Here is a 20,885-nt window from a genome sequence, read left to right on the forward strand (position 1 = left end):
AAGGAAATGCTGCTTTCCCGTCTGATCTAGAAGTTTCAATGGCATGAAAATAAGGTACAAGTACAGCAGGAACAGGTTCTGGTGTAAAATCTGATTCTGCTAGTAATGCTGCATCTATATTACATTGTTAACTCATCCTCTTTAATTTCTGACCTGAAATATAGTCATCCTGTTTCAGTTTGACAGCATCTGTGAAATATTACACAATTTCAGCATTGAAATTTTGGACAATTGCCAACAAGTACAAATAATACCAAAAAATGCAATTTCCTGATGAACCAACATTTTGCAGTCTGGCACTTAGTTACTGTTCATTTCTGATCAGCATCTTCTCTTGTAGGTTGCATGTGGTCAATCTGTGGAATCCACGACCAAGGCTGGAAAGAGCGACCAATCTTTGGCAAGATTCGCTACATGAATTATAATGGCTGTAAGAGGAAATTTGACGTTGGCCAGTTTGAAAAGAAGTATAACTACAAGAAGTTTACAAATCCATTGTAGATCAGTGTACATCCTTTCATAAAATTGAATTTACGAAGCATTTGTTCCTTAAATCTGAAATGCAGGGCAAGTGTGGGGCGTGGGAGATAGATTTTGAAAGATAGCCTTAAAATGCAAAACAAGAAAAGGCCATTCGAGTGCTCAGACACACTCTTATCACAAGCATTGTATCATGTACCCTGTCATACATTAGACTCCTCTTATTCTGACTTGTTCAATGTTTGAATGAAACTCATGGATCTACACAGGCAACAGAGCAATATTCCAGAATTTCTTTTTACTACTAACCATTGCCAATTTTTGACTTTCTTGGTGCTTTCTTCAAATTTAATTTCTCCTAAATTATGACACTGCATTACAATACATAGAAGCAATCTATTTAGAACATCTTCCGCTGTAACTATTGAAGTATTCCAGCTAAGGGCTTCTACTGTCCGTTGCTGGTTGACAAGGTCAGAATTCACACGACAGCAGGTTATTGTCCAAAAGTTTTATTTGAAAACACAAGCTTTCAGATCCTCGGTCCTTCTTCAGGTGTTAGTGACAGAGGTATTACCAGACACAGAATTTATAAGATCAAAGATTCATTGTGACCCTTTGCTGTCGTGTGAATGCTGACCTTGTCAACCAGCAATGGACAGCAGAAGCTGTTAGCTGGAATACTTCAATAGAGTGACAAGACTGCCCTACCTTTGCAGCACGCTGAATGGTTTAGTCTCAACTTCAGTAGCTCACCCCACCCCGTAATCCCAACCGGATGGTGAACTTGCATTGTAGCCACTCATTGGCCAATTCTAGGAAAAACCTTACCCCAAATGCTAATGGGACTAGATTTATCTAGGATATCTGGTCAGTATGGACAAGTTGAACTGAAAGGGCCTGTTTCCATGCTGTACATCTCTAATGACTAGTTTGAGCAGACAGCGAGGTTACAAAACAAAACCTCTCACTTGTACAGCACTTCACGATCTTTGGAAGTCACAAAAGACTCTACAGCCAATTAAGTTTTTAAGTTTGTGACAGTTTGCTGTGTACATACTGGCTGCTGAATTTTAAACACAAGTACAATCATTAGTATATTATTGGAAACCAACTCCCACATATAGTAGTCTGATAATGACTAGACATAGGTAGATGATAAGTCTGCTCTGCTGTTTAATGAGATCATAGCTGATCTGATATTACTCAGCTCCACCCTCCCGATTTTATTCCAATAACCCTGGATTCCTTTACTGATGAAAAATCTCTGTCTCAGCCTTGAATATACTTAGTTGGGTCATTAAGAATTCCTCAGAGAAGACATTCCTCCTCATCTCTGGCGTAAATGTGCAGCCCTCTGATCCTAGACTGTCCTACAAAGGGAAATGACTTTTCTACATCGACCTTGTCAAGTCTTCTAAGAATCTTGTATGTTTCAATAAGGTCACATCTCATTTTTTAATGTTCCAATGAGCACAGACCCAAAATACTCAACCTGCCCTTATAAGACAGTTCCTCCATATTTGCATCAGCCTCGTGAACCTTCTGGAGACTGCAACCAATGCTGATATAAAACTTCCTTTGGTTGAGAAAACCAAATTGTTCATAGTGTTCCAGCTGTGGTCTGTCTAGTGCCTTGTACAGTTTTAGCAAAATGTCCCTTTTATATTCACTTCCCTTGGAAAGAAAGGCCAACATTTCATTTGCCTTACCTATTACCTACTGAACTTGGGTGTTAGCTTTTTCTGATTTATGCACTGGGACTCCCAAAATCGCTTTGTTCTGTAGTTTTCTGCAGTCTTCCTCCATTTAAATAATATTCAACTCTTCTTATGCTTCCTGCCAAAATGCATAACCTCATATTTCCCCACATTATATTCCATGTACCAGGTTTTTTTCTGTCATTTAAAATATCCATATTGCCACTGCAGTCAGTCATTCTTACCACTTGCCTTTGCACCTATTTTTGTCATCTGCAAACTTTACTATCATAGACTCATTTTCCTCATCCAAATCATTAATATATATTGTAAATAATTGTGGCCACAGCCCTGATCCCTGTGGTAGCCTACTAATTACAGGTTGTCAGCCTGAAAATGTCCCCTTAACCCAATTCTCTTTCTTATGTTAGTTAGCTAATCATGTATTCATGCTAATGTACTACTTCCAACTCCACAGGTTCTTATTCCGTTAGTTAGCCTAATGTGTGGTACGATATCAAATGCCTTCTGAAAATTCAAGTTTATTTGTTTCTTTATTCATTGATAAATAAATAGAGGGCATCGCTGGCTAGGCAGCATTTATTGCCAATCCCTAACTGCCCATAGGGCAGTTCAGAGTCAACCACATTATTACATCCAGTGCTTCCCTTTTTAATCAATCTTGCTTGTTACCTCCTCAAAGAATTCTAGTAAATTTGTCAGGCATGACGTTCACTTTGTGAAGTGATGTTGACTGTTTGATCATGCATTTCTAAATATTCCTATTACATCCTTTATGGTAGACTTTTAACAATTTCCCAATAATGGATATTGTTAACTGGCCTATACTTATAAATTTTGTCTCCTTCCCATTTCAAATAAAGGAATTTCATTGACATGGATTGAAATGAGAAGTACACACATTTAAAATTTAAATCTTAAACTGCTAGGTACAATTTTTGACTCAGCTAGGATCTCTGTTCTCAATGTGGAGGTCTAGAAAGGAACATCTAGATCAGGAATTGACCATGAAATTTCAGTCTTGAATGACTGCAGCAGGATTAATTTTAAACTCGTGTAAATCCAGCTATTTTTGAACACGAGATTTCTGGCAAGCTTACATATTAGCCAAGGCCAAGAGTTCAGTGGTGCAAATTATACAGCAACTTGGTCTACTCCACAACTCTTATCTCTCCACGCCCATCTGCTGTGTTGTTTTCACTTTAGTATCTGCCAGTACTGTGACTCATCTTGTACATTGCCAGCAATTTCTGATCCATTGTAAGAATGGTTTGTGAGCAGGACCAACTGCAGCAATTCATATTATGCCACATGTTATTGATATTACAGTACCAGAGCACACCACACTGATTCAAATGGAACACTGCATCTGAACAGTTTAAGGAATGTGATACATTGAAAACATTAACCTCAGATTTAGCTGGACTGTAGTGGTTCACAAAGACAGATCTCCACAGTCTTTAAGGACAACTAGAATTGGACAATGTTGGCCAACCAGTGATGCCAACATGCCACAAATTAATTAAACCGACTGCATATTTCATTTTTCTGTTTTTGAGATTTCTAGTTCCCATGGATATCTAACATTTGATATATGCCATCAGTTTTATGTATCAGTTGCTGGGAGTAGAAGTGCTACTACATTAATGGAAAGCTCTGAGCTTTTGTGGTATAGCAAATACAGTATAACTGCAATAAATTGACTTCTTGAAACAGTCTGTGCTGTTGAAGTCAGCCAAAAGTGTGTCTTTGGCTGCTCCAGAGTCTTGCTCATCTGTCACCCTGTGCTTACTAACCTAAATTAGCCTCCAATTAAGCAACACCTCAGCTTTAAAGTTCTTTTCAAATTCCTTGTAGCCTCAACTTTTCACAACTGTAATTATTTCCAGTTTTAATGCAATTAGAAATCTGGACTCCTTCAAATGTGTAATCTTTAGCATTCCCAATTTTAATGCCAGCCAAACCTTCTTTCTCCCTTAAAATCTGTATACCGCGCTTTTGATCATCTACAGAAAAAGCCCCTTTTGTGCCCTGGTGTCAAATTTTAATATTTCTATGAAGTGCCTTGGAACATTTTGCTATGTTAAAGCTATTACATAAACAAATTTGTGGAGGTGCTGGTGTTGGACAAAGTCAGAAGTCTCACAACACCAAGTTATGGTCCAACAGGTTTATTTGAAATCACAAGCTTTTGGAGTGCTGCTCTGAGAAGTCCCTTCAACTTCAAAAGGAGCAGCACTCTGAAAGCTTGTGATTTCAAACAAATCTTTTGGACTATAACCTGGTGTTGTGTGATTTCTGACTTTATAAACAAATTAGGTGGGTGAATGACAATCCTGTGATACTTAAGCCAAAATAATTATCCTGCTTGCTGAACAGAAATGGATCTTAAGTTTTTTTGTGCTAAAAGATGAATTTGACCGAAGAATTAAGAGGGAATTAAGAGGGAATTTAGTGGTAAAGGCCATAAGAAATATGAACAGGAGTAGACCATTCAAACCCCCTTGTGCCTGTTCCAACATTCAGTAGGATCATGGAGTCATACAGCACAGAAACAGACCCTTCAGTTTAACTCATCCACACTCCTCGCATTCTCTCCTACCCTTTCTCCAACTGATCAAAAATATATTTCCACCTTAGATATACAAAAATGACCCCACAGCTCTCTGTGGCATGGAGTTCCATACAGACACAACCCTCAGAAGAAATTACTCCTTGAAGGTAGACCAAGAAGAATCTTGCTTATGGAAATTGGTTACTGCTTGATCTTTAAATAAAAGTAGCCCTCACACCACCAAAATTAGAAAGGATTGGAATTTGTACCAAATAAAAAAAAAAAAAAAAACAATGAAAGCTGCATTTGATCTGTACAATAAACTCAAAAGCTAATAAAAATTATTATTTTGTGTACCTTTGTACTTGATGTACAGAAAGAAAAACAAACACATTTGGAAATAAAGTTTTGAGGAAATATATTTACAATTTTAATATTAAATGTCAGTACTTTGCTTTGCAGCTTTCAACAAAATTTTGTTGTTCAACTTTTGCTATTCAAAATTAAGGAAGGATAAAACAGTTAAAAACCTGCAATTGTTTAAAATAAAAGCTATGTTCCAGGAGTCAAGAAGTTCAAGCAGGATTGATGCACTAAATGTATTAATATTTCCATATATACAGTACAATATTAGTGATTAACAGGGCTCTTTAGTTGACTATACAATGACATTGTTTGAGCTATTTTCTTACAAACTGCAAAATTCTATAAATGTCCATTCTCTGGAAGAACTAGTATTACTATTGCATCTGATCAATTGCTGTAACCCAAATTCAATTCATTTTGTATCACTAAAACATTAAAAAGATGGTTTTGGGGTTGGAATTCAATAGTGTGCATAATAAGCAAAGGTATCTGCCACCTAATGTACACCTTAATTGATATTCCTGTCCATTAAATTCATGATGTGCTGAGAGAATATTTCTTGGCTTATTGACAAAATTACACGTCTGCATATTTTATTCACTTAACTTACAGACAAACATGCAGAACAAGACAAAATTCCTGTAATTCTGATTCTTTCATTTTGAAATTCTGAACAAAAACTTCCAAAAAATATAGTTAAAAGCTGCCAGAAACCAAATGTTCATTACCCAAACATTTGGGCCATAGTGCTGAACTAAAATTTCTTGTGTAATTTTGAAATACACCAATGGCTAAAAACAAACATGAGAAGACTGATCACTCAAATAGCATTTCATCTCCCAACGGATGAATTAATGTGTTATCCAGGGAGGTGGAAACTGTCTGTAGATTTTACTCTTGAATGTTATAACTCCAACTGAATGCGCTAAACTGTTGCTGCCTGAATGCAGGGTTGGATTTGTCTGTGACTATTTTAATCATTAAATAACTGTTTTTGATTACACTTTCTCTATTATTTCCAAGTAAATTCCAATTCATAGAAATTACACTTCCATCATAAAATGGCTAATGAAACAAATTGTTATGTGGAGGATTAAAAATATTTTGTAATATACCAACCAAGAGAACACCACAGCACCCTAGATCCTGCACTGGACAGAAACTGTAAAGATTAAAGTAAGACTTAAAAAGCACTAGATCATTCAACAATGATTCAGTCAAAAAGTTCAGGCTTCACATTAACATATCATCCGAGCTCCTTTATCTGTGAACTACACAACTGCCCTATACAGTTCTCCGTATGAAGTGAGAAATGTTCATTATTTTCAATCACATTTGGACATATTACAACACACCTCTGGGGCAGGTAGGACTTGACCCCAGATCTTCTAGCTCAGAGGCATCAGTACGCCACCAGAACCCAAATAGGGGTGTTAGGTGGAGATTGCTGGAATCCAAAGGTTCTGTTAATGGATGTTTAATGCCTAGTTGTTGAAGGTAATAAAAAGGTAGATGATGTTGGGCATTGATCAGAAAATATCTTCGATATGTTCCCAGACATTTCACAATATGTCTGAACAGGTGGATTAGAAAATAATATACTTTTATTTTTGTGGCAGTGTACTGTCCCTACTTTTAGGCTGGATGACCCAAGTTCAAGTCCCAACTGCTGCAAAGATGCATCATAATCTGTCTGAACAGGATGATTAAAAACATCTACATTGAGAAAAATACACCATTTCACTTACTTTAAATTTGACGCTAATCACATACCTGATGTGCCAACATCCACATAAGGTTATGAGTAATTAAAAGACATATTCAAGTTATGTTCCCAAACATGCCCACCCCAGAATGTGTCATGACCTGTCTGATCGGGTTGCTTAGAAATATCTACTTAGGTATGTTTCAGAGCACCTTTGCAGTAGTGGTAGTGTCTCTAACTCGGGACCAGAAGGTCCAGGTTCAAGTCCGCTCTCCCTAGTAGTGTGGCATAACATATCTAAGCATATTTTAAATCAACCTGCTCAGACATATTGTTGGTTTTGCAGACAGCACTTAGGTATGTGGACCATCTTTGACAAAAACCCAGAGACCCAGATTCAAATGTGTGCCATAACATGTCTGAATAGGATGATTAAAGATAACTACTTCAATATGTTTTGATTTGTTTCTTTTGTTGCAAGGGGGGAAAAAAAATAAAGTAGTCATATGTTAAGAGGGTTCTAGTGACAGAGATAGTGCTCCTATCTCCTGGACCAGAAGGTCAAGGCTAAAGTCCCACTTGTCCCACAATTTTCCAGAACATAAGTATATTTTTAACATCAACCTATTTAGGCAAGTTGCTAGTTTTGTAAGATTACCGAGATACATTGGTTGTCTTCAAGGGGAAAAAAAAAAGGGCTTGTGCACAGGGGGAAAATTTCCATATGGGGGGGGTGGGGGGTGGTCAGGAGATTGTCAGAGATTAAAACTCCACTCAAACTAAAACAAACAAACAGTCTCAACGTATGCTTCATAACTAGGCCTGGAGGTCCTCTAAAGTGATATGTCTATATCAAAACTTCATAATTCTAACGTACCTCATCTTACACAGATATCCAATATTCATCTTCACGATTGTACTGGAATGTCATGGACAAGAAAATCTGTTTTATTATTGGTTTGTACCAACTTCCATGCCACTTGAGTCAAGACATTGCATTACAATAAACATCAAACCTTGTGGCCCTGGTAAGCAGATTTTGTTGCATTAGCAATTGGGTTTAAATTAACATTACTTACAAAAACCTCAACATAACCGAGATTTGAATAGTTTTATCTAGTCAAACCTCAAGTCCATTGTGTTTCAAGTATCCAGCCAGCAAGATATTTACTGTACAGGATGGTGACATTGCAGAACAGCAAACAAAGATGAACAGAATGAACAGCCTCGTAACACCACAAAATATTGAATAAGAGAAATACAACCGCTAACACACATGACAATGCCAGATAACATCTGAAATGTCTGAAGGTATTTAATATCATTTTTTATGATCTGTCCATCCTTATAATGTTAAAAATCTATACAAGTAGACATATATATCCTGTTAGAAGTTATACTCCATTTTATATGGGACTCATTTAATCCATCACAATTCAGTACTCTTGTGACAGTCCAATGCAACAGTCTGCTTGGAAAGAGAAAAGTCTCCTGAATCATCCCACACTATGAATAACCCAGCTGTATACTAGCCCAAACATTAGGTTTGATAGCTAGCAAAAAATTCTACATTCAAGCCAAACGCACTATTCTTGAATAATCCTTTTATCATCCTACAGAATATGATCTTAAAATAAACCTATACATTCTTGGCAGGTTTGTTTATTAAACAAAGAACTTCACAGCAGCTCAAAGAGGGCAGCAACACAAATCAACTTTGTACAGTTGAATTTCAGTATCCACAAACCTCAATTTAAAGGTTATAAATTAAATGCTAAAGACTCTCTTTGGCATCATCCAACGTTTCCGTATCAATTCCTAAATTAATACTAAATAAGAACACTGCAACACTAAACAGGCATCAATGCCATAGGAAATTTTATTACAATACCAGGGATGAGAACTTTTGTTTACATAGATTAAGTGCATCTTCAAGAACTCCATGTATGTGCCTTTAGCCAAAATGGAAAGAAAGTGGATGAAAACAGATGAATGACAAGAATAACTACTCAGCCGACTGAAAGCTCCCTCATTCTGGCAAGAATATAGGCTAATCCTGAAATGCAACTTGTAGTATGATACACAGAATACCAGAACTGCTCAGGATTTAATAGTCTCCTCCTTCCAAAAACAGTCTTTAAACATTCATGCAAAAACACTTAATACACCTAAAAACATGTAAAATAAAAAATGTTCAGCATCAGGGACAAATGTACATTGTTAACAATTAGATCAATAGCACACCATCACTAAAGTTTACATTCCTGGAAGGCAATAAATAGCATTTTCATTATAACTTTAGTATAGGTGAAGCCTATGGCGCCAACTTTAATAAAAAGTGCATGAAGTCAACACTGCTTCAATCCAAATTTTCAAGTAGTTTTGTTAATATTTGCTGTCTTCCTGCTCAATCACAACTTGTACTCTGTGAACTCGATTCCTCTTCACCTTCCGACTCCAAATACAATTCTATGGTCTGTTTGGCAAGGAGTTCTTTACGTGCCTGTAACCGGTCACAGCGGGGACACTGATCTGATTTAAAGCAGGACTTATGATAACACGCTTTACATTCTGCAGAGAAAAAATAAAGTGTTTTAATATTTTACAATAGCAGTTCAACACTCATTCATACATGAATACATAACAAGGTGTGGAGCTGGATGAACACAGGCCAGGCAGCATCAGAGGAGCAGGAAAGCTGACGTTTCGGGTCTGGACCCTTCTTCAGAAATGGGGGAGGGAAAGGGAGCTCTGAAATAAATGGAGAGAGGGGGAGGCGATGATAGAAGGTGGACAGTGGAGCAGATAGGTGGAGAGAAGATGACAGGTCAAGGAGGCAGGGACGAGAGGGGGCGCTGGTCTTGGGATGAGGTCGGGGTGGGGAGATTTTGAAGCTTGTAAAGTCCACATTGAGAGCATTGGGTTGTAGGTTTTCCAAGCAGAATAGGAGGTGCTGTTCCTCTAGTTTTCAGGTGGCATTGTTGTGACACTGGAGGCGGCCCAGGATGGACATGACATCCAAGGAGCGGGAGGGGGAGTTGAAGTGGTTCGCGACTGGGAGGAGTTGTCGGTTGTCATGAACCGAGCGCAGACGCTCCACAAAGCGGTCTCCAAGCCTCCGCTTGGTTTCCCCGATGTAGAGGAGGCCACATCAGGAACAGCAGATACAATATACCACATTAGCAGATGTGCAGATGAACATCTGTTTAATGTGGAAGGTTTTCTTGGGGCCTGGGATGGAGGGAAGGGTGGAGGTGGAGGGGCAGGTGTAGCGCCTCCTGCGGTTGCAGGGAAAGATGCCGGGGGTGGTGGGACTAGTGGGGATTGTGGAGTGGACGAGGGAGTCGCGGAGAGCGTGGTCCCTCCGGAAGGCAGTTAAGGGTGGGAAGGAAATATATCCTTGGTAGAGGGGTCAGATTGCAGGTGGTGGAAGTGGCGGAGAATGATGCGTTGAATCCAGAGGTTGATGGGGCGATACGTGAGGACAAGGGGAATTCTGTCTTTGTTGTTATTGCAGGGAGGTGGTGTGAGGGCTGAGATGCGGGAAACGCAGGAGATGCGGTCGAGGGCGTTTTCGACCACTGTTGGTGGGGGGGGGGGGGGGGTGGGGGGGGGGGGGGAGGGGGGGGGGGGGGGTGCGGGGGAGGGCGGGGGGGGGGGGGGGGGGGGGGGAAGAGTGGCAAGGAGTGGTTGCAGTCCTTGGAAAAACGAGGACATTCATACGTGAGCTTACCTGTTAACAGTTCAATACTTTAAAGTTATAAATGCTGCAATGATGCAACAGAGTATAAATCCCAAAGTCTGAGAAAGAATTGGAGTTGTAGATTTCTACAAGACAAAGTATCCCAGCCTACAAAATAGAATAGGCAATTTATAAAGCTTCTTTAAGACGGTGAGCACGTCAAGGAGTTCCAGCGTTATAAAAACACACATTAGCATTTCAGCACACCAGAGGCAAAGGGAGACTATGCTCCTGGTCAAAATAGGCAGTATTTTAAGGAATGTGGATTTGAAAGCTCATCATTGAATCAATTTAGGACAAGATCGAAACAAACATTTTGAAATAGAGAAAGTGGCCAGGGCAGAGTTTGGCCCCAGTAACCATGAATAAGGTTGGATCCAGCTGTTTTATGACTGATCAAAGTAGAAACTGGGAGGTTCACTGATGATTGGAGTGTGTTCGGCATCATTCCCAAATTCTCACATATCAAAGCGTCAGTGTCCATTTCGAATAAGATCTACTTAACATTTAGGATTAGAATGAGAAGTGAGAACTAACATTCACGCCACACAAGTACTGGTTAATGTTCACCCCCAACAACAGTCTAGCTGCTGTTGCATGACCTTCAGTCACTACAGTCACTGAATCCCCACATGAAACATTCTAGGGATTCCATGTGAAACTGATCTTGACCAGGTACATACATACTGTGGCTGCAACAGCATGTTAGGGCTGGGAATTCCACAGCAAGTAACTTATCCTCTGACTCCCCAGACCTTGTCCATTATCTACAAGCGTAACTCATGAACGTGAAGGAACATTCTCTACTAACTTGGATTAGTGCAGCTCCAACAACACTCAAGAAGCTCAGTATCATTTCTCACAAGCAGTCCACCTGGTCAACCACCCAACCGCTACCAAACACTTACTTCCTTCACCACAACAGAATGGCAGCAGGAACTATGAGATGCACAGCAACAACTGGTCAAGCCTCCTTCAATATGTCAATGTTGACCTTCCAACTGTCAATGTCTGCAACCTACAATTTCAAGGCCAAGAAAGCTTATGGGAACCTGCAAGATCTCCGCAAAGTCAAACACCATGCTGTCTTGGAACTATATCTCTGATCCTTCACTATTGCTCAGTCAAAAGCCTGACCCCCCCTTTTGTGACAGCACCATGCACATACCTTAACTACACTGAACGCAGTAGCTTAAGGCGGGTGTTCACTATCTTTTCAAGGGCAATTAGGAATATGCAACATATTCTGACAACGGGAAGCAAGCAGGGGACAAGGAGATAGGAATAGAGGGGAAAAAAATTTGGGAGCAATGCACTAAAAAGGGGGAAAAAAATGGAAGGTGGTATAACTGGGTGATAGTAAGGGCAGGTGGGAAGGTTCTCTCAAGAAGTTTAAGAAATTAAATAAAAGTAAAGTAATTTACAGACCCAGAAAGTAACTGCAAAGTAAACATGCTCTCTCAAAATTTAAACCCAGGAAAATTAAGTCAATTTTATTTTATTTTTGCATGGGCTACACAAAAGCAAGCAACTGCAGCACAAATAGGACATCAGATAAATGGAGTCTACATGGCAAACCATCCAAAATGGAGTGACATGTGAAGACACTATGACAACAGTCTGTTTTTTGCTCATTTCTTCGTACAACTTAAAAACACTCACCTTCACATCGTTTACATTTGTGCAGTTCAAAAGGAAAGATAATATCAGTGCCATCACCACAGAATTCACAGATGAAGCCTTTTGCCTGACAAAGCTGAGTGAAAACAAGTTAGTGTTTTAAAAAAATGCTTTAGGTACAATAAGAATTCACCCTAAAAAGCAGTTCAGTCAGTCTAGCTTTCGCCAGAGGAACGTTACTAGCATAATTAATAACGAAAGCCGCACAAAAATCATAAACCCATGCATGAAACCTGGGTTACATCAAAATAGGCTCCATATTTCAAAGCGAACACACAAGACTTCAAAGTGATGGGAGAAATTCATTTTCTACTCCCAAACCATCACACACGCTCAAGGAATCTTGCACATCTTGCCCGCTTTGAATTGAATTACTGATATACCCTTCCTAGTTTATCATTAATGAAACCTTCTCGCCTGCATGGGATTTGTTGGAAAGTCACAGTTCAACTTATTCAGAACTGAAGGATTACTCAAAATGAAGAGCAGGATGGAAAAAAAGAGAAATGAAAATAACAATAGGAAATTAACCCAGTCAGAAAGTAGCCCATTTGAGAGCATTATAATCTTAACAATCAAAAAAACCAGAACACATTAGAACTCAGCTGTCATATGGATAACCACATTGAATGTTTCCACAAGCATCACACCTTTACTTGCACTACTGTTGTATTCTTATGCTGCACAATTTTAATGCAACTCCTTTCTTATTTATATTGAACATCAGAATGTAAGCTTCTTTTGTACATACCATGCAGCTCTCCACATGTGCTGCTCCTATCTTCACAAGTTCCTTCAACCTACCAGCCAATTCCCCTTTCTTCACAGCAGTGAGATCATTTAGTGAATACAAGTGAAGATCCTCAGTAAGGTGACCTGGTTCTGTGTCAAAGTTATCCAAGAGTCTACAAAAGAAGCACATGACATGGCAATACCACACAACTGACATTAGAAAGCTTAAGTGCACTGACAAAAATGTTTGAGATTGTCAAACATTTGGCATGACCCAACAATAAAGAGTAGCAAATTCAGGAGTTACTATTTGCTCAGTGAGTTATGATATGATTTCCCTCCCGTTTAATAATCAGTGATTCAGTTTTTAGTTATTAAAATAGCATTAAGAACAGATTTTAATTAAATAGCAAGTGCATAAATATATATGATTACTGTGATTTGAGCAAAACTTCAATATGAAACCCTTTAAGAAGTGGCAAAATTTCCAATACTTCATTCTTAATGCAATCCTCAACAAAGCACTTTAACTATGAAGGGTAATGGAGAAATGAAGCATGTTTTAGTTCACTGGTGAAGAAGTGTGCATTCTGCTCCAACTTAAAACATTCCAAAATGTTATAATTTCCTAGACCCAAGTCCATTTATTATAGCTTCCTCTTTAAATCTCTCCTATAGTTTTCTATCTATTCCACATGACCAAAGTAACCAAAACTATAACCTCCTACATCCAGACAAATGCATATATAAGAAAGAGGGTAGCAAGCGAAACAGTAGGCCCCCTCAAGGACAAAGGAAGGAAGTTACGCATGGAGCCACAGGAAATGGGAGAGATCCTTAGTGAGTACTTTGTATCAGTATTCACTGAGAAGGACATGACTGATGTTGAGGTCAGGGATGAATGTGTGAATACTCTAGAGAATGTCCATATATTTAAAAGGTGGTGGTTTTGGGTATCCTAAATTGTATTAAGGTAGGCAAGTCCCCAGGGCCAGATGGGATCTATCCCAAGTTACTGAGAGAGGCAAGGCAAGAAATTGCTGGGCATTAACAGATACCTTCACATCCTCCTTGACCACAGGTGAGGTTCCAGAGGACTAGAGATTAGCTAATGTTGTTCCCTTGTTTGAGGAAGGAAGTAGGGATAATCCAGGAAATTATAGGCCAGTAAGTCTGACATCTGTGGTGGGGAAGCTCTTGGAGAAGATACTGAGCTACAGGATAGAAAAACATTTGGAAGAAAATAGACTAGTTAGCGACAGGCAGCATGGTTTTGCACGGGGAAGGTCATGTCTCACCAACCTGATCGAATTTTTTGAAGTCGTCACAAAGATAATTGATGAGGGAAGGGCTGTGGATGTAGTTTATATGGACTTGAAGGCATTTGATAAAGTCCCACATGGCAGATTGATACAAAATCCAAAATCACATGGGATTCAGGGTGGGCTGGCTAGATGGATACAAAACTGGCTAGCTCATAGAAGACGGAGGGTAGCAGTGGAAGGGTGTTTTTCAGAATGGACACCAGTAACTCGTGGGCGGTCAGATTAGCAAGTTTGCAGATGACGAAGATTGGTGGAATTGCTGATAGTGCTGACAATTGAGGATACAACAGGATATAGATAGATTGGCAACTTGGGCACAGAAATGGTAGATGGAGTTTAATCTGGACAAATGCAAGGCGATGCATTTTGAAGGATCAATTTTAGGTGTGAATTATACTGTTAACGGCAGAATCCTTAGGAGCATTAACATAGAGGGATCTGGGCGTGTAGCTCCACAGTTCCCTAAAAGTCTTTTAAATCTTACCCCTGTCACTTTAAACCTATGCCCTCTAATTTTGGACTCCCCCACCCCAAGGAAAAGGCCTGTCTATCTATCCTATCCATGTCCCTCACAATTTTATAACACTCTATAAGGTCACCCCTCAGCCTCCAACACTTCAGGGAAAATAGCCCCAATCTTTCCAGCCTCGCCATATAGCTCAAACCCTCCAACCCTGGCAATACCCTTGTAAATCTTTCTGAACCCTTTCAAGTTTCACAATACCTTCCCATAGCAGAAAGACCAGAATTGCATGCAGTATTCCAATAGTAGCCTAACCAATGTGCTGTACAGCTGTAACATGACCTCCAACTCCCATACTCAATGCACTGACCAATAAAGACAAGTATACCAAACACCTCCTTGACATAGGAATATCTACCTGCGACTCCACTTTTGAGGAACTATAAACCTGCACTCCAAGGTCTCTTTGTTCAGCGACACTCCCCAGAGACCTTCCCATTAAGAGGTAAGTCCTGCCCTGATTTGCCTTTCCAAAATGCAGCACTTCATTTATCGAAATTAAACTCAATCTGCCGCTCCTCAGCCCATTGGCCCATCTAATCAAGGTTCCATTGTATTCTGAGGTAACCTCCTTTGCTATCCACTACACGTCCAATTTTGGGGTCATCTAGAAACTTACTAACATTCCTATGTTCACATCCAAATCATTTATATTAATAAAATCCTGTCCCTCAGGATTCCCTCCAACAACGTGCCCACCATCGACGTCAGGCTCGCAGGTCTATAGCTCCTTAGCTTTTCCTTATCACATTTCTTAAGTAGTGGCACCACATTAGCCAACATCTAGTGTTCCGGTATCTCATGTGGCTATGCATGATACAAATATCTCAGCAATAAGTCCATCAATCACTTGCCTAGTTTCTGACAGAGTTCTAGGGTACACCTGATCAGGTCCCAGGGATTTATCCAGCTTTGCGTGTTTTAAGACTACCAGCACCACCTCCCCTATAATATGAGCATTTTACAAGATGCTGTTATTTATTTCCCTATGTTCACTACCTACCACATCCTTCTCAGTAAACACTGATGCAAAATACTCATTCAGTATCTCCTCCATCTTCTGCAGTTCCAGACATAGGTGGCCTTGCTGATCTTTAAGGGGCCCTATTCTCTCCCTAGTCATTCTTTTGTCCTCATTGTATTAATAAAATCCCTTTGGATTCTCCTTAGCTTGGGCAAATAGAGTTCTCATGCCCCCATTTTGCCCTCCTGATTTCCCTCTTAAGTGTACTCCTACTGCCTTTATACTCTTCTAGGGATTCACTCGACCTCTGCTGTCTATACCTGACATATGCTTCTTTCTTATTTTTAACCAAAACCTCAATTTCTCTAGTCATCCAGCAATACCTACACCTGCCAGCCTTGTCCTTCACCCTAACAGGAAGGCACTGTCTCTGGACTCGCATTCTCATTTTTGAAAGCTTCCCATTTTCTATCCGTCCCTTTCCCTGTGAACATCCACCTCCAATTAAATTTTGAAAGTTGGCCTTCCTCCAATTTAGAACTTTAACTTTTAGATCCGGTCTATCCTGCTCCATCACTATTTTAAAACTACTTGAATTACAGTCCCTGCCCCCAAAGTGCTCCCCCACTGACACCTCAGTCACCTGCCCTGCCTTATTTCTTAAGAGTAGGTCAAGTTTTGCACCTTCTCTAGTAGGTACAACCACATACTGAATCAGAAAATTTTCTTGTACACACGTAACAAATTCATCTCCATCCAAGCCCTTAGCACTATGGCAGTCCCAGTCTATGTTTGGAAAATTAAAATCCCATACCATAACCACTATTATTCTTACAGATGACTAAGGTCTCCTTACAAATTTGTTTCTCAATTTCCCGTTGACTGGGGCCGGGTGCTGGGGGGGGGGGCGGTGTGGAGGTGGCCTACAGCACAATCCGAATAAGGTGATCATCCCTTTCTCAGTTCTACCTAAATAACTTCCCTGGACGTATTCCCAGGAACATCCTCCAAGTACAGCCGTAATGTTATCCGTAATCAAAACCGCCACTTCCCCTCCTCTCCTGCCCACTTTTCTATCCTTCCTCTAGCATTTATACCCTGGAACATTAAGCTGCCAGTCCTGTCTATCCCTGAGCCACGTCTCTGTGATTGCTATGATATCCCAGTCCCATGTTCCCAACCATGGCTTGGTTCATCTGCCTTATCTGTTAAGCCTCTTGCTTTGAAATAAATGCAGTTTAATTTATCAATTCATCTCATTCTCTGCTTTATTTCTGCCTGCACTGTTTGACTTTCTCCTTTTCCCAACTATACCAGTCTCAAACTGATTTCTTTTCTCACTACCTCCCTCGTTCCCCACCCCCGCCAAACTAGTTTCAATCCTCCCTAGCAAATCTCCCCGCCAGTATATTAATCCCCTTCCCATTCAGGATTAGTCCTTCCTTCTTATAGACGTCCCTTCAACTCCAGAAGAGATTCCAATCATCCAAAAATGTGAATCCTTCTCTCCTGCACCATCTCCTCAGCCACACATTCATCTGCTCTCTCCTCCTATTCCTACCCTCACTTGTTCATGACAGGGGCAGTAATCCAGATATTGCTACCCTTAAGGACCTCCTTTTTAAATTCCTGCCTAACTTGCGATATTCTCTCCTCAGAATCTCATCCATTTCTCTTCCTATGTCATTAGTTCCAATGTGTACAACAACCTCCTGCAGGTCTCTCTCCACTTTAAGAATATTCTGCAACCCAAGATATCCTTCATCCTGGCTCCAGGAAGGCAACACACCATTCTGATGTCTTGCTGTCAGCCACAGAAATGTCTGTCTGACCCTGACCAGAGAGTCCCCTATTAAAATTGATCACTTAGAACCTGAATTACCCCTCATTACATTTCAGCCAGTCTCGGTACCAGAAACCTGGTTGTCAGTGCTACATTCCCCTGAGAATCCAACACCCTACAATTTCCAAAACAGCATACTTGTTTGAGGTGGGTATAGCCACAGGAGACTCCTGCACTACCTGCCTCCCTCTCCTACATTTCCTGGAGGTCACACATTTACCTGACTGTATATTCAATTTATCTCCCTCCCTGCAACTGCCGTCCATCACACCCCCAAGCTCCTGTAAATTCCTCACTGCCTCTAACTGCTGCTTGAACCGATCCACATGATCCGATAGGATTCGCAATCACACCTCCTGCTGACATCATCACTAACGTGGAAACTCTCCCTAATCACCCACATCCAAGAACAGCATATCACTCTACTGAAGGCCATCTTTGTACCTTAATCTACAGAGCCACAAGTAGCCCAGTCTTTCTGCTGTAAAAACAATGCTCCAGGCTAGCTTAGTACCTTTGTTTTTATATTTTTAAAGCTTAATCAAGAGACAGACCTCAATAAAAACATAATCAAAAAAGAACCTTACTTATTAGTACTTACTATTGTAGATTTACAAAAAACTGTTAGCAACTTAACTGCTCCCCTGCAGTGAGCTCCTCCACACAGGTTTCTCCAAGCTCGGCACTGAGATTCTTGCTCAGTTCTGCTCTCCAGACCTGACACATTACAGGTTTATGAACTACCAATTTCAACCATCTCATACTAGTGGCTCTTCTTAAACTGAAAATTCTCCAACTTGCACTTTTATATTTAGAAAACAAACAATGGTGGAGAATGCCATTTCAGATTGTTAGAGAAGAAACAAGTCAGTGAAATTAGTCTGGGATTGTGTCAAAACAAAATGAACAGTTAGGGAACAGGGCAGCTCAATAAATGAATAAAAATTAGCATATAGAAAATTCAGACGAGTTTGCAAAAATTAAGACTTCTGACAGAATTCTTTCCCTTCGGGTCAAAATTCTGTCCAGAAGTAGACTGCAAAACGATAGACTACATGGCTCATCCTATCATGACAACTGTCCTCATTGGATGGAATTGGATTATATAGTAATGAGTATAATGGGCAAAAGTGCTAGTAAAATATGATCACAAAACAGTTTTCAGTCAATTGAAATTAAATGAATTCACAGAAGACTATGACAAATATGCCTAGGATTTTCACCTACATGACAACAGTGAACAAGGCCCTTATTCACAGACACAAAATCCACTAAATGGTGTTCTTTTCACATTAGCTATTACAAGCTGGAATTCTGCACGACACAAAAGGTAAAGGACAACGTTCATGTATTGACTGCTAAAATCCTACGTCTTGCTAGAAATAGTCTGTCATTGGCTTTGACAGTTTCAACCCATCTGAAATAGGTTGGGCATAGACAAGTACATTGCGAATGATTATGTTGATACTGTAATTACACCATTAAAATTAGAAAATTTAAGGAAGTCATTATAATTGAGGCATACAAAGACTAGCAAACAAGTTTTACTTGGAAGAAACATGGAGTTAGAATTAAGTAAAAGCAATTGGAAGTTGACAACAGTTTATTTAAAATTGTACAAAAAAAGTCTCCAACCACAACCTCAAATAGCTTCTTGGTTATGTGTAACATCTACTCTTAGTAAACAGAATGTATGCTACATATTTCATGAAGTAATATTTTGATGGTAAGAAGAAACACCACAAATGAGAGACCTGGTAGTCTTGTTAACAACAGCAATAAATCACATTTAGTTAAGTTTGACTGTCCAATTTGGGATACTTAAATACAGAATCTATTACTATCAAGCTAATAGAAGCACAACTGAATGTTTACTTTTTTGAAATAATAAAAATCTAACTTACTGTTTTGCCAACCGGCATGTTTTGAATAAATTCTTCATGTGAACAAGCTGGATTCTCAACATCTGAAAAAGGTTTCCAAAAATGGTAAAAAGATGACTTAATGCACATTACATTTTCATCTTACTTTATAAACAAAATGCAGTTTAGAGGGAAAAGCTTCATTTTTCTGTTCCTCATAGAAAACTACACATTAGATTTGCTGCCAGTTGCTCAAAACAATTCTTATATCTACAGATAATACTGAAATCAATTGAAAGCTTATTGGATTGATTCAGTTACAGATCAAGATTATTGCTCGATACTTTATCAGACATGATAAGTAAAAACAGTTACATCCCTATATACACTACTTGGACTCAAAAGATTTGAATTTTTATAAAACTCATTCAAGGGAATTTGAGCATTATGCTAGGCCAGTATTTAGTGCCCATCTCTACTCTCCCTGGAGAATGTAGCGATGAACACTTTCTTTAACCACTTCAATCCATGTGCGTGGAAACACCCACACAATGCTGTTAAGAAGATTGTCTAGAAGTTTATTGCAAACATCAGCAGCAAACATTCCCACTTCTAAACTTACGATGGAGGGAAGATCACCGATAAGGAGGCTGAAGATGAGTGGTCCTAGGATACTATCCTGATGAGCATCATTCCTGAAGCTTAGGGCTGAGATGATTGACCTCAAATTAGCAGATTCATCTTCCTTTGTGGTGGGTATGACTGCAATCAATTCCCCAATTCCCATCAACTTCAGTTTAACTGGAATTCCTGGATGGCGAATTCAAACAAATAATGCCTTGAAATCAAGGACTGTCAGCCTCACCTCACTTCTGAAGTTCAGTTCCTGTCCACATTTGGATCAAGGCAGTAATGAGGTCAGGTATCAAGTGACACTTGCGGAAACAGAAGTGTGTCATTCAGCAAGTCATTGCTTTGCAAATACCACTTGATACCACCGCAAATAATACCTTGCATCACTCGGATTATGATAGAGAGGAAACTGATCGACAGTAATTGGTTGGGATGGATTTGTCCTGCTCTGTGTGTACTGGATATATCTAGGCAATTTTTCGCATTGTCAGGTAGATGCCAGTGTTATAACTGTACTTAAACAGATTGGCTGGGGAGCTGATTATCCTGGAGCACAGGTCTTCAATGCTAGTGTAGCAATGTTGTCAGGGCTTAAAGCCTTTGCGGTACCCAGTGTTTTCAGCCATTTCTTGACATCACGTAGAATGAATCAAAATTGGTTGAAGACAGGCATCAAGTGATTCCAGGGATTTCAGGAACAGGCCAAGACAGATGATTACTTTTGCCTGAATATGAATATCAAATGAATTGATCAA

The 20,885-nt window shown here is 39.7% G+C and overlaps 2 protein-coding genes across 6 annotated transcripts in view; one reads left to right on the top strand and one right to left on the bottom strand.

Annotated features, from left to right (window-relative positions):
- LOC109938449 (CPD photolyase) overlaps nt 1-8,587 on the top strand; it is a 33,962-nt gene extending 25,375 nt beyond the window's left edge. The window contains exons 10-12 of one of the 2 annotated variants that reach the window (XM_048604795.1): nt 341-430; nt 7,718-7,854; nt 7,975-8,587. In XM_048604795.1, the coding sequence (XP_048460752.1) occupies nt 341-430; nt 7,718-7,833 (206 nt within the window). In that variant the 3' untranslated portion in view covers nt 7,834-7,854; nt 7,975-8,587. Of the gene's footprint in view, nt 1-340; nt 6,125-7,717; nt 7,855-7,974 lie in introns of those variants that run through there. The other variant, XM_048604796.1, reaches the window with a different exon arrangement.
- Nucleotides 8,588-8,687: 100 nt separating this feature from the next.
- Nucleotides 8,688-20,885, bottom strand: part of rubcn (rubicon autophagy regulator) — a 63,432-nt gene continuing 51,234 nt past the window's right edge. For all 4 annotated transcript variants that reach the window (XM_048604794.1, XM_048604792.1, XM_048604791.1 and 1 more), the window contains 4 exons: nt 19,540-19,601; nt 13,000-13,153; nt 12,231-12,324; nt 8,688-9,397 (listed from right to left, as the gene is read on the bottom strand). In XM_048604794.1, the coding sequence (XP_048460751.1) occupies nt 9,234-9,397; nt 12,231-12,324; nt 13,000-13,153; nt 19,540-19,601 (474 nt within the window). In that variant the 3' untranslated portion in view covers nt 8,688-9,233. The remainder of the gene's footprint in view (nt 9,398-12,230; nt 12,325-12,999; nt 13,154-19,539; nt 19,602-20,885) is intronic.

The sequence above is a fragment of the Rhincodon typus genome, chromosome 13 (assembly GCF_021869965.1).
Source record: "Rhincodon typus isolate 14 chromosome 13, sRhiTyp1.1, whole genome shotgun sequence".
Taxonomy (NCBI): Eukaryota; Metazoa; Chordata; class Chondrichthyes; order Orectolobiformes; family Rhincodontidae; genus Rhincodon; species Rhincodon typus.